Source organism: Gobius niger (genome assembly GCF_951799975.1).
Source record: "Gobius niger genome assembly, chromosome: 8".
Classification (NCBI taxonomy): Eukaryota; Metazoa; Chordata; class Actinopteri; order Gobiiformes; family Gobiidae; genus Gobius; species Gobius niger.
The window spans coordinates 18,841,076-18,855,468 of record NC_136859.1 but is presented as its reverse complement, the minus strand read 5'-3'; the positions used below and the strand labels follow the sequence as shown (position 1 = coordinate 18,855,468).

Genomic DNA, 14,393 nt, shown 5'->3' with positions numbered 1-14,393 from the left:
AGACAACATTTACAAGTTCACACACAAATTCCACAGCTGACTGTTAATAAATCAAGTGCAAAGAAGTAGCTGACATTGAGGAAACCCCCCATTTTTGCCGGTGCCCATCGCTCCCTATGGTAAACTTTCTCACAGCATTTTTGTAATGACAGCAACAAGAGAGCACATACACGCCCACCCTTAGTCTTTGCACTCTCCTTCATTTTAGTTACGTATTGAAAAATGACTCAAGTGTATTAAAGGGCTCAATATGTCATAGGTGTTGAAATAACCAGTTCCATTTTGGCATTACAAGGCACTAATACGCTGGTGAAGTGAAATTTGTGGTGAGTGAAGACACAGGATTCGAAGTTAAGAATATCATTCCCTGTAGATGTTTTGTGTTATACCAAAACCCTTAAGTATTCAGTCTTTTTAAAGTATTTTCGCTTTAATTGACAAAACAGCAGAGGGTGAAAGGGGGTGAAGACATTCAGGGCTCAGACACTTGACAGACGACAGAACCATCAGCTTCACACAGTGTTTTACTCTTAAATAAATGACACACAAAAAAAAAACTAAACAAGTGAGTTGATATGAAAGCAGGTCAAATTTATTTATTTTTTGTGTGTGCCATCTGCATATTGTCAGGGCCATTGACAGACTCACTAGGGCCCAGGGCAAAAAAGTTTCACATGTTTGCCATAAAACTGACTTATAATAATCTGACTACCCCCAACAACCAATCTTATTTCTTTTCAGCTCATATGCTTCAACACACCCATGATCTACTGGAAATCGAAGATAGAGAAATATTTAAGCTGCTTAACCACTTTTCTGTATTTTTTTTTTCTAAAACATGTTTTACTATCAAACACATAGCATAGGCCTATTAAAAACAAAACAAAAGGAGTAACAAAAGACATTTATACTGCGTAATCATAACAGTCTCCAGCAATGCTGTATTTTAAAGCCAATAAATAAAAAGAAAATACTGTACATAAGTCACACAATTCCTAGAGACAGTTCTTCCTGAATGATTTCACATTAAATTGATAATAGCACAATATAAGCACCATAAAGTGTGAAGATCCTACATCTTCCCCACACTCCAGCATAGTGGGTGGTGGTAAAGTACCCTGACGTTGAGCACCGACCATCCTTAAGCAACAAAAAGAAAGATCCTACATCTTCACATGCACAGTGACTTTTTGTCAAGATAATACCGTGCATTTTATACTGCCAGAAAACATTAGCCACTACTGTGTCAATTTCTGATGCTTTCTTTGGAAAATCCACTCTGATGCATTTTACTTCACATCAGGGATGAAATCTTCGCTCTCCACAACTATGACGAGAGTATTATGAATCCTAATATATAAGCCAAAATGTGACTTTTTTCTGATTTGTCAAGTCTGCTCAAGTCCCATTTCAAACAAAAATATGAACAGAGTTTGTAGCCTCTTCATCCTTTGTTGTTTTGGCTCACGGTACAGTACAACCTTTATGAAGATGTCCGGCATCAAAAGAGAGAAAAGGCCATTGCATTGTTTTTTTCTGATCAGTGCAGGCAACACTCGAATAACATGAGTCTCCTCAAGACAAAACTTCCTCTCTGTCAGAATCACATCCTGACAGTGACTGTATAAAATTATAGGTTTGAATTGGAGCATGATTGGCAGCACTGCTTGCCGTAAAACTTGTGATTGCAGACTCCATGTTGAGGCACGAGGTAACACCAGCTGAAGTAGTCCCTGCACATCAGGTCTGTAGAGAGGAAGAGCAATTTATATCAGTTTTGAACAGTTTTGTCCAAACTCACTTCACATCTATTCTGATACTTCTTCTGACACCGTGGCACCAGAGGAAAGTTTAAGAAAGAACAGTTGTAGACTACAATTGAGACGGAATCAGATACAAAGAATCACAATATTAAAATGAATCAAAGCTATGCCTACGATTGTCGTGTAATATACTGGTGTTAATCTGCATCTATTAAAGCATTCCTCCTAGTAATATTATGCACCATATTGTACACATTAGCAATACAATTACATACCTTTTTTCTCTGGTTGTGGGCAGAAGTTGGTGTTGCAGGCCTGAGATATCAAAGGTTTTGAAAGAATGGAACAACCAGTGAAGGGTTTTCCCTGGGCAAGGCATTGGACTGACCTGAGCTGCACTCCCCCTCCACAAGTTACTGTGCACTGAAACAGAACAAAGCAACAGTGATTAAATACCATCTCTCTTGTTTTATAATCACAGATATGCAAAAGACGTACTTGAGACCAGGCTGATGGGTGCCATTCAGGTCTGTGCGCAGGAGCAGGGACAGGTTGAGGAGGTGAGGAGAGACGGTGGCTCTTCCACCTGTATAGTGCAGGAGTTGTACGTACTGGACACTCAGACAACCTGCAAGCTCTCTGCAGGTCTACTGCTGGCTTAGGGACGTGTTGACATTTCTTGGCAGCAAGTTCTCTGTATTTTCCTGCTGTGTCCTGTTTAACATAACAATTAGAGAATGTCAGAATAATATCCATTGCCAACACTGTTAAAACTTAACTGCTGGACCCACCTTCTCTGCACACTTGATGAAGCGAGCTTGGACACCACGGCCACATGTAACTGAGCACTGGGAAAATGAAAAAGACCAGAAATGTGAACAGTTTTGTTAAGCGAATTAGAGTTACTCTTTACATGCTTGCAATGCCATTACCTGTTGCCAGGTGGAGACAAACCACTGGACTTTGCGTTGTTTTTGGCAGCGCTTGATGAAGCAGGTCTCTTGGCTCATGGGCTTGGGCAGGCCAACACACAGATTGTCAGGCACTGACTTGGACTGGGAACCTGGGTTTGTGCTGGTACACAGCACTGTCCTTTTCTTCAAGCCATTGCCACATTTACGGGAACACTGTGAAAAATGATTAATCATGGTTATGGTTAAAATAAAAGCAAAGTGGTAGAGAAGGTGGTCCAACATCAAAGGGGTCATATATCTTTTGAGCGTTTGCTCATGTGCAAAAGGGGAAGTGCGTGCAAAAGTGGATAAGCAGCAGAGTCAATGAGTCATTTGCACTTTGCATTTTTTGTGCATTTTTACTCACACAGCATCCTCTCACTTATGTATCACATTTGTGGCACTTTAATAAAAAAAAAATAATCAAATTGTTAATTGGGTGCAACATCCATCCATCCATCCATCCATCCATTTTCTTCCACTTGTCCGTTGCCGGGTCGTGGGAGCAGCTGTTGGAGCTGCCCTTATCACATTGCACCAGCCCCTTATGGCTCCTCCTGCAGGTGGTGGGTCCACGGAAGGACGGCCTCATGGTTCTGACCGGACCTGTAGGTCTCTCATAAGGGGCTTCTGAACCGCTCTTTGTCTGACCCGTCACCTAGGACCTGTTTTCCATGGGAGACCCTACCAGGGGCACAAAGCCGCCGACAGGGTCCCAGGGTCATTCGGACGCTCAAACCCCTCCACCACATTAAGGTGGCGGTTCCAGGAGGGGTGGGTGCAACATGCCCACAAAAATAGCAATATGCTATTTTCCCGCTTGCACTCGCTATTTAGCACTTGCCTTGATAAATGACCCATAAAATCTCTTAATGGGCTGATATAGCGATCATAGGAACTGGGTAATTCCACAAAATGATGTGACACTCTTGATGCAATGACACCTCTAACGAGTCCTTGGAATATAATAGCAGGTTTAACGTACCTCAGACCAAGGCCCAGTGGACCATGCAGGAGGGCAGCTGTACGCGTTACAGCCCTGTCTTCTGCTTGGAGTGGGCTGAGGACACTGGGAGTCTAACAGAAAATCCATGTTGATAGAGCTAGTTTTCTGGGCACACTGAACCTGCCGAGTCTGCTCCCCACCTCCACAGCTCCTGCTGCACTCCCCCCACTCTCCCATCGACCAGCTGCAACAACACAAAACAGGAGCTGAGTCAACACCAACAGCTTCAATCCACCTTTAGGACGGGCTGGTGGCACATCAGCCCATAAAGTATGTCCCCCAGTAGCACTTGAGTATGTGTGGTCCAAAAGGACGACAGAATCTGCAATTGAGAAATGTAAGATAGCAAGGCCTCAGACTCTTGGAAGGAGAGCCAAAAAAACAACACTCATCATATAAAGGAAAACTTCCACATTTCTTATTGGCCCTGGTGTTTTAACATGCTGGCAGAACAAAACAGTTTTTCCAGCCCTTCAGTTTGTCGTCCTGGGCCTCTATTACAACACTCATTTTGTATCAAATTACTCACTCATTATGAACTTTGTATTTAATTCAATTTGGTTAAAGTTAAACCAGAGGTCTAAAAATTGTAAGGTTGCGGATTTATTGTCCCTGTAGTTTTATCCTTACAACTCGCTTTATCCAAAAATGGCTTATCCCCAAGGCCAATGTTTTCTTTTTTCCTAAAACCCTCTTTTCTGTACCAAGTTACTTTAAACTTCAGGTGCGGCAACTTAATATCTCCTCACACTTCTCTCTCCTTATAATCCATGGGCCCCCTAAAACCTGCTTAAGTTTTCGTCCTTGTTATTATATAGTGATGGTTGCAGTCAGCATGGGATATGGATATCCTGGAATGTGTACAAGCTCTAAAATGTTTGGTAAAGGCACAAGTTAATCCATACAGAGTTACTCCATCTGGTTGAGAGTTATTGCTTGTCACCAGAAAGATACACAAGTCTCATCAAAGGAAGATTTCAGTCAGAAGAGTGCACACTTCTGATGCTCTGTGTAGATTCACTTGGAATTATATTCTTTACTGTATGTAAAGCCCAAAAAGAGCTGCCACTGTTTCTCACAGTTTGAGGGGAGTCAATTACACTAAAATTATGCACTAAAATTATGGGTCACGACTCAACGACTAAAAAAAACCCCAAAAAAAAAAAAAAAAAAAAAAAAAAAACAAAGAAAAAAAAAAAACAAGAAGCCATACTAGGTACGAGGTGCCAGGGCTTTAGGATATCATATATCAACCATGGGGCTTAAGTTATGAAAATTTAGCATTGTTGCCATAGAAATTTACAACAATAATAAACTCTTCTGAATTGTCCTGAAAAGGGCATCAACAAAGTAAAAAAGTAATAAGCAATAGTTCCACAATAGTTAACAATGTACAATATAATAATTGACATCGACAGAGACATTTTCGGACCTTGAGCGTGGCTGCTTTCTGTAAATGTTTGCGGATGAAGCAGCCTCACACTTTCAGAGGCAGTGCAGATCAGATGTCCAGTGGACTTGAAGCCATATCTGGTAGCCTCATAGTCTTAACGCCGCTGACCAGAGGCTCCAAGGCATAATATAACCCACTGTTTATGCGACTCTCACTGCATGTGACTTTTATGTTTATTTCAAATTGATGTCTGGGTTCTTTAATATATCAACAGATGCCCTCAAAGGGTGATATCATGCACTAGATGTGCAATGCCATTGCCAATAGAAACCTTTTTCCATGAGGGAATGCCAATGCCAGGCCAGCTCCAAATGCCGACACAAAAAATATAAGAATATAAGTGCTTGGCTCAGAATAGTTTAGACAGGGTTAGATTGATAAACACATCCACACTAGTTTAACTTTGAATGTGTTTTGGTGTCAGCAGGTCTCAGCTAACAGTTTATACATTAGAAAAACCTTGTTAATGCTAAGATATATGTGCTTGTGACGGAATGAAAATTAAACATACGCACACAGATGTGGGTTAGCAAAAAATATTTATATCAAGCAAGTGGTGGAAGAGGCACACTTTAGGCAGATCGAGCCATATATAGCCAGTGTATGAACAGTGTGTTATTGCACTCTAGTTTTAACAAATAATGAAACTTTAATGAAGCACTGTCACTGCAAGAGTGTTATAAGGGAAGGGAATCTTATTTGTATAGCGCTTTTCATATAATAATAATAATAATAATAATAATAATAATTAAAGCCGCAAGCGGCATCGAACGGCCCTCGCGGGCCGTGCCTCCTTTAGCGCCTCTATTGCCGTGCCATAACCGTACAAAGGGCGCCACACTGCATTTTTTTGCCCTGATGTGCCATTAATCTTTGTCAGTAAACGTCAAAACTACATTTTGAGCCTCTCCATGTGAATAATGGCTCCAGCCTGCAGAGGGCGCTAGCGCCCCCATAAACTTTTTAATTTTACAAGTAGCATCAAACGGCCCTGACGGGCCGCACTTCCATGGCCACTGTCCACAAGCTCCTGACAGAGGGCGCTAACGCGCAGTAATGTTGTATAATGTGAGATTCATGTGTCAGCCCCATTAGATAACATGGGGGGCCCCGGGCTTCACCATGGCAACACCGTACAAAGTACGATATGGGTCTCATTGGCTTTTTGGATCGGGACGACATCAACTATTTATGTACCGAATTTGATCCATTTCCGAGAAACTAATTTTTTTCCCATAATGCAATTTTTATTTTGCACCTGAAGGGGGCGCTATCGCGCCCAGTGTCACTTTTTCACATTTGCTGTGTCCAGGGGTGAAAGGTCAATAAAATGTATATTTCCGATTTTTAATCGGAGTTTGTTTGTGCGAATGGGAGCGATTTTTAGTTTTTGATGAATCGCAAAATACTTCGTAAAGATTGCGGCTTCGCCGCAAACAAACCGTAAAACTTAGCCAAAAAATTTGGATAACTTTTGATGCCCCACATCTCGAGATGAGCTGGAGCGATTTTGAGCTCATTTGGTGAAACGCCCTAGGAGGAGTTCGTTAAAATGCGATGTCAGCGAAAACGCTGACTCAGCATTCTCCGGTCTTCCTTTCAAAATGGCGGACTTCCGGTTTGTCAGGGGGCGTGGCCACAATAATATTTTTTTTGGGGCGTCACATGACGAATGTCTGTACCGAATCTCGTCGCTCTACGACAAAGTTTACTTCGGCCCCTCCCCCATAGGCGCAATGTATTTTGATTTTTGTAGGTGGCGCTGTCGCGCCATTTTTTTTTTCCCCAATATGAAACACACATTTTAATTAATTTTTCACCGGACCTGAATTTTGGGCAAAGTTTGGTGAGTTTTCGACTATGTTCAGGGGGTCAAATTCCTGCTCAAAGAGCAGAAGAAAGAAGAAGAAGAAGAAAGAATAATTAAAGCCGCAAGCGGCATCGAACGGCCCTCGCGGGCCGTGCCTCCTTTTGCGCCTCTATATAACCGTACCAAGGGTGCCAGGGTGGCCGAACTGCATTTTATTGTCCTGATGTGCCATTAATTTTTGTCAGTAAACATCTAAGCTACATTTTTAGCCTCTCCATGTGAACAATGGCTCCAGCCTGCAGAGGGCGCTAGCGCGCCCGTAGTCTTTTTAAGTTCACAATTAGCATCAGACGGCCCTGACAGGCCGTACTTCCATGACCAATGTCCACAAGCTCCTGACAGGGGGCGCTAACGCGCTGTAATGTTGTATAATGTGAGATTCATGTGTCAGCCCCATTACAATAACATGGGGGGCCCCGGGCGTCACCATGGCAACACCGTACAAAATACGATATGGGTGTCATTGGCTTTTTGGATCGGGATGCCATGAACTATTTTTGTACCGAATTTCATCCATTTCCGAGAAACTAATTTTTTCCCCATAATGCAATTTTTCTTCTGCACCTGGAGGGGGCGCTATTGCGCCCAATGTCACTTTTTCACATTTGTTGTGTCCAGGGGTGAAAGGTCAACAAAATGTATATTTTCGATTTTTAATCGGAGTTTGTTTGTGCGAATGGGAGCGATTCTTAATTTATGATGAATCGCAAAATACTTCGGAAAGATTGCGGCTTCGCCGCGAACAAACCGTAAAACATAGCCAAAAAATTTGGATAACTTTTGATGCCCCACATCTGGAGATGAGCTGGAGCGATTCTGAGCTCATTTGGTGAAACGCCCTAGGAGGAGTTTGTTAAAATGCGACGTCAGCGAAAACCATGACTCAGCATACTCCAGGCTTCCAGTCAAAATGGCGGACTTCCGGTTTGTCAGGGGGCGTGGCCACAGTAATATTTTTTGTTTGTCGTCACATGATGAATATCTGTACCGAATCTCGTTGCTCTACGACAAAGTTGACGTTGGCCCCGGTTGGTCCCGCCTCCATAGACGCAATGTATTTTGATTCACCATGGCAACACCGTACAAAATACGATATGGGTCTCATTGGCTTTTTGGATCGGGATGCCGTCACCTATTTTTGTACCGAATTTCATCCATTTCCGACAAACTAATTTTTTTCCCACAATGCATTTTTTCTTCTGTACCTGGAGGGGGCGCTATCGCGCCCAATGTCACTTTTTCCCATTTGTTGTGTCCAGGGGTGAAAGGTCAATAAAATGTATATTTCCGATTTTTAATCGGAGTTTGTTTGTGCGTAGGGGAGCGATTTTTAGTTTTTGAAGAATCGCAAAATACTTTGGAAAGATTGCGGCTTCGCCGCAAACAAACCGTAAAACTTAGCCAAAAAATTTGGATAACTTTTGATGCCCCACATCTCGAGATGAGCTGGAGCGATTTTGAGCTCATTTGGTCAAACGCCCTAGGAGGAGTTCGTTAAAATGCGACGTCAGCGAAAACGCTGACTCAGCATTCTCCGGGCTTCCTGTCAAAATGGCGGACTTCCGGTTTGTCAGGGGGCGTGGCCACAATAATATTTTTTTTTTGTCGTCACATGACGAATATCTGTACCGAATCTCGTCGCTCTACGACAAAGTTTACTACGGCCCCTCCCCCATTGGCGTAATGTATTTCGATTTTTGTAGGTGGCGCTGTCGCGCCATTTTTTTTTTCCCCAACATGAAACACACATTTTAATTAATTTTTCGCCGGACCTGAATTTTGGGCAAAGTTTGGTGAGTTTTCGACTATGTTCAGGGGGTCAAATTCCTGCTCAAAGAGCAGAAGAAAGAAGAAAGAGGAAAGAATAATAATAATATTTTTTACAAAAACAATATCGTCGCTTTCGCGACGATATCATATTATACATTTTTGGAAAGCTTTCAACGATCCGCACGCATCCGTGGGGGTCCTGGGTGGATGACGAGCGCTTCGCGCTCGTCATCCACTATATACCCCCATTCACACTATATACCCCCATTCATTTTAATGCAATAATAAGTATAAAGGCCCCACACCTTCGGTGTGGGCTTCACTGGTTTACACGGTGAGTTTACGGTTGACATGGGGACAGCGCTTCGCGCTGTTTTTGTGCGCTCCGCGCACTTAGGTTCAGTGCGCTGCGCGCACTGCGCTGCGATCGTGATTGCGATTACAATAGGCCCTTGCGACGGCAGGCCGCTCGGGCCTAATAATATTTTTTACAAAAACAATATCGTCGCTTTCGCGACGATGTCATATTATACATTTTTGGAAAGCTTTCAACGATCCGCACGCATCCGTGGGGCTCCTGGGGCTCCTGAGTGGATGACGAGCGCTTCGCGCTCGTCATCCACTATATACCCCCATTCACACTATATACCCCCATTCATTTTAATGCAATAATAAGTATAAGGGCCCACACCTTCGGTGTGGGCTGTCACTGTTTTACATGGTGAGTTTATGGTTGACATGGGGACAGCGCTTCGCGCTGTTTTTGTGCGCTCCGCGCACTTGGGTTCAGTGCGCTGCGCGCACTGCGCTGTGATTGCGATTACAATAGGCCCTTGCGACGGCAGGCCGCTCGGGCCTAAAAATGACGGTGAGCTGTATTTGTAGCCACAGTTTCCCCTGGGGAAGACTGACAGAAGCAAGGCTGCTCACATCTGCACCAACGGTCCCTCCGACCTCTCACACACAGGCATTGGGTGAAGTGTCTTGCCCAAGGACACAACGACAGTCTGCACCTGCAGGAGCCGGAATTCGAACCCCCGACCTTCCAATCATGAGACGACCCGCTGATGCTGAAGCCACTCTAACAATATACTCACACTGATTATGTTGTCAGTGAGGCCTCATTCCATTACAAATCATCCTAGTTAAGGCAAAATGGTTTTCATGTTATACACTCAACCAAAATGCAAGTACATTGTAAATAAAATGACTATTCAGCAAACAGTGTAGTGTCTAGTAACACAAAAATCCTTTGTGTTTGTGTTTGAAATGTGAATCCTCAACACTCACTAAACAAAGCTAAGCATCAGCAGCTGTTGATAATGAGGAAGATTTGAGCAGAGACAAGACTATAAACAGTTTTCAGATGACTTTACAGCCATAATTATCACTGCGTCAACAGCACTCTCTAAACACAGCAGTGCATTAGGGGGTAAATGCTCATATAGTGGAGTCGAAGAATAGTCTGTGTGTGCGCTCATGTCTGACTTTCACACAAAGAGACTCCAAAACACACTAAAGGAGGGAAAACATAAACATTACCTTGAGGCGTGTCTTGTAAGAAGATCAGACTATTTAAACGACATGCATTGTTAAAGAGTTACAAAACAGACAAACCTAGCACAAAAAGATCAGTTTATAGATATATAGTTCATAAAATATCTGTCTGGATAGTGGCTTAGTGGCTAGAGCACTCTTCCACAGATTCAAAGGTCAGTGGTTTGAATTCTGGCTCTGACTGTTGCTTACTGTTTTTATATCCTTGGGCAAGACCCTCTATTCACCTTTCCTGTGTGAATGTAGAGCTTGAGTGACTGGTGTTGGATGCAAAGGCCAATTGATGGTTCAGATGGACAGCCTTGCCTCTGTCAGTCAACCCAGGCCCAGGGCTATTGTGGCAACAATTGTAGCTTACCACAACCGAGTGCAGGGAGTAAATGAATAATGAACAATACAGAATAATGTGTATGACTTTGCGAAGCTTATCAAGGCTGAAAAGCGTAAAACCAATGGAAGCCATTATTTATTGTGTTGTATTATGTCCCAATCTACTGCAGTATCAATAGGTTTATTATTGTATATCAGCCAGGTCCAACAATATCTAATAATGAAATCAATCAGACCTCATTGAAAACATACACAACATAAAAGTCTAGCTTTCCCATTCAAGCAAAGGTTTAATACTACTTACAATCCACTTCCTGATTTGGAGAAAATTGGTTTGGTTAAAACGTACAAAACATAGTTCCTTTAATTTTAACAAAAGCATGTTTATCATCATGAAGCATGTTATGTTAAAAATATGCAGTAACTAAGTACTGTGTAGGTTTGTGCACCACAGAGTTGGGATAGGAAGATCACAAAGAAGTCCCAAGGACCTGTTGACTATCTTTATAGCCTTCAGTCATTCAGGTAATACACTTCTTTAGATCAAGGACGAGCTGGTGAGCAGTTAGTCTGGGGCAGAACACTTAATGACATTATGACAGACAAATCAGTGGGAAAAGAGGAAACAGTACAGACAGAAGAGGAGAAAAATGCTGACTCTGACTCTGCTGACTATGTGTGTGGGAAGATCCATCTGCTTTACCTTCGTTTCCCCGAGACATGAGTAAGAACATAAGTGGGTTCTGTGATACAGTCAGTGTCTGTTTACCACATACTCATACAGGGATAACACACTGTAAATGCCCATATAAAGTGTGATTTGTTTGCCTATTGGGAGGCTAAAAATGTCAAGCTGTGAGTTAGAGTTTCCCCATATCCTTTTAAAGTCGCCTCCATTTTCCGTACAAATCTAATCTATATCCTAAATAAACTCCTGGATTACTTGATCTCACAAAAGCCAACCCACAGTTCATCCTGACAAACGTTTAATATGGCAAAAGCACTCTGTTAAAAACATCTGGAAATCGACGCTACTTTTTTGGCAATTCATGAAATCAGCTAAAACATTATGTTCCTGTTGTAATGAAACTCATATCCCATGGGACACAAGACTCAAGAGACTCAACTCAGCCATTGTGAAACACTGTAGTAGGTTTTCGAAAAAATAAATAACACATTTGTCTTATATTTAGCGCTAGATGCTCAAAGTTGCTTAGTGCATTATTAATTTACACCATATATATGTAGCCACAGCTGCCCTGGGGTAGACTGACGGAAGTGAAGCTGACAATCTGACCACCACCAACCACTCAACCGGCCACAAAATTAGCGCTCAAGCAGAATATGCTTTTATATTGCAGTAGTAGAAGTTTTGTGCTGATTCCAAAACCCCAGATGGAAAAGGCTAAAGGAGATAAAAACAAATTTGTAATTGTCATTGTGTTGAACTCTATTCAACACAATGACAGTATGAACGCTATTAATTGCTGTTTTGATGTCAGTGCGACCACTATCTTAATCCACCATCTCATTACCCCGGTCCTATCACTGAAAGGTCCCTGACATTTTCCTGGCCTCAATTTTACTCTTACTACAAAGACAGTATCCAGAGCAGCACAGACATGGGAGGGGATATCTCCTTATGGCGCAAGCCCATTAGACTGTGTCCATACACGTCCTGCCTGTCAACGAGAACACCCCACCCAATGATGTGGGCCATCTTTGATCCTATGCCTACGTTAAGGGCATAAGACAGTGACCAAACCATCTGTCTTTATCCAAGGATCCCACCCGGAAACCGCCTAGTCATTAGCAGTCACTCACAAATATCTCCTACTTCTGTTTAGCCAGCTCTTACCTCAAATAGCCAAGCAACATTCGTCCACTACAAGTTGGACCCCAGGAGACAGAACAGGAGTTTATTCCCAAAATTGTGAGTCCGGTTTCAAATTGATTAGTCTTCCGTTGCTCATTTTTAATCAAATCTCTTGTGACCCTTGATTTTGGCCAAAAGAATACTTGAGCTTGAATGCACCATAGTGATGCTCAGTCTTTGGCCGGCTATTTTAAACAAACACAGAAGCTAACTGGTGCTGACAGTTAGCAAAGCACTCAGCCCTAAACACAAATATATGATCATTGAATAATCTTTTTCTCACATTCAATACAGGCTATTTTGCTCAAAGGGTGTGTTATTTCTTATGAAGAGGGAAAAACCATCATGTCATGTACTGCAGGTTTTCTGGGCTGAAAAGGGGAGGAGAATTCAGTCGGTAATGCCTGACAACCTTCATTCGCTTAACTATAAGGTGATAGCGTGGGAAGCGAGGAGGAGTTGACTCAACCAATAAATAGTATTTGAAAAAAAACTGCATGTGAAAAGACAGATGTGTGGGTAAGCAGGGGGAACGGTTTGTACATGACAACAGATAATGATGGCCAAGGATCCTAAACGTTCCTTTCCAAAGGTGCATGACGATATGTCTGCGTGATGACATTACATATTTGAGACATTTGCAGTATTTTACAAGCTGCACATTACAGACCATTAAGCTTTGATGTGTATTAATAGTGATAGTCTAAATCCGAAAACTGTATTTTCCAGACTATAAGTCACACTTTTTTCATACTTTGGCAGGGGGTGCAACTTATACTCAGGTGCGACGTATATATAAAAATACATCATTTCACATGTTTGTTATTTTCATACTGACAGTTGCTAGAGGGCGCTCTAGGCTTGTGTACCAGTATCAGCTACTCTTGTACCACTGAAAATGTAAAAAAAACGTTGATCAAGCAGCAGAAAAAAAATGTGGAGTGAGCGAGAAACTTGTGAGGAACTGGCGAAAAGTGGAAGTTGCTCTAACTGCATAGAAGAAGAAAACCAAAAAAGGTAATCACGAGCTAAAAGCTGGATGGCCACAGCTGGAGGAACTATTTCGCAAATGGCTGATTGAACAACATGCTGCCGGGAGAGGCTTGTCAACGGTGCAGCTACGACTCCATGCCCAGGTAGTTACCAAGGTTGGTGCGATTTATAATCCGGAGCGACTTATAGTTCAGAAAATACGGCACTATTAAAAAGTATTGTTTTTTATACCATGAATGTGTTGCCGTGACTGGTGGAGGTATACTTTAAAACTGACCTGGCAGGACATGGCTGGGTGTTGCAAGGCACAAGTCCTGTTGCAGGTTTCGATCTTGGGTTGCAGTAAGACATGTTCACCTGCACTCGAAGGTCCTTGTAACATGCTGCTTTGGTGTTCATTTGACCTGCGTACAAAAAGGATTGGATTATTTATTTATCTTAAATGAATGCACATTTGATAAAGACATTGTTTATTTGCTATTTGAAGCCCGTTCACATATATTTCTAGTTAGAATTTTGGCTTGAGGAAAGGTCACTCTGTGGGTCCAGTTGAGGTCTGTAAGTCACTAACAGTCTAAAGACTAAAGCTAATGACCCACCGTCTCTCTGTGACCTTAATGGGAGGGTCCAAACACACCTCAGCGGAGAACTTTAACCTTAATAATCAATACCAACCAGACTCTTAATCCTTTGTTCACAGGCAAAAACCACAACTGAAGCTACGTTCGGGGTGCTCACATGACAAACGCGTACTATCCCGACTTTGCAAAGTTCAATTGGAGACACGCCCCGGTCCACTGGCTGACCTCTGGCCGTGGAAGG

At 42.5% G+C, this 14,393-nt stretch overlaps 1 protein-coding gene across 1 annotated transcript in view; it reads right to left on the bottom strand.

Moving 5' to 3' along the window:
- Positions 1 to 1,338: 1,338 nt before the first annotated feature.
- The window catches only part of adamts16 (ADAM metallopeptidase with thrombospondin type 1 motif, 16), a 40,714-nt gene continuing 27,659 nt past the window's right edge, over positions 1,339 to 14,393 (bottom strand). The window contains exons 18-24 of the mRNA XM_079561164.1: positions 13,849 to 13,975; positions 3,702 to 3,906; positions 2,696 to 2,890; positions 2,555 to 2,611; positions 2,262 to 2,477; positions 2,039 to 2,186; positions 1,339 to 1,746 (exon numbers count right to left, since the gene is read on the bottom strand). Coding sequence (XP_079417290.1) covers positions 1,631 to 1,746; positions 2,039 to 2,186; positions 2,262 to 2,477; positions 2,555 to 2,611; positions 2,696 to 2,890; positions 3,702 to 3,906; positions 13,849 to 13,975 — 1,064 coding nt within the window. The 3' untranslated portion in view covers positions 1,339 to 1,630. The remainder of the gene's footprint in view (positions 1,747 to 2,038; positions 2,187 to 2,261; positions 2,478 to 2,554; positions 2,612 to 2,695; positions 2,891 to 3,701; positions 3,907 to 13,848; positions 13,976 to 14,393) is intronic.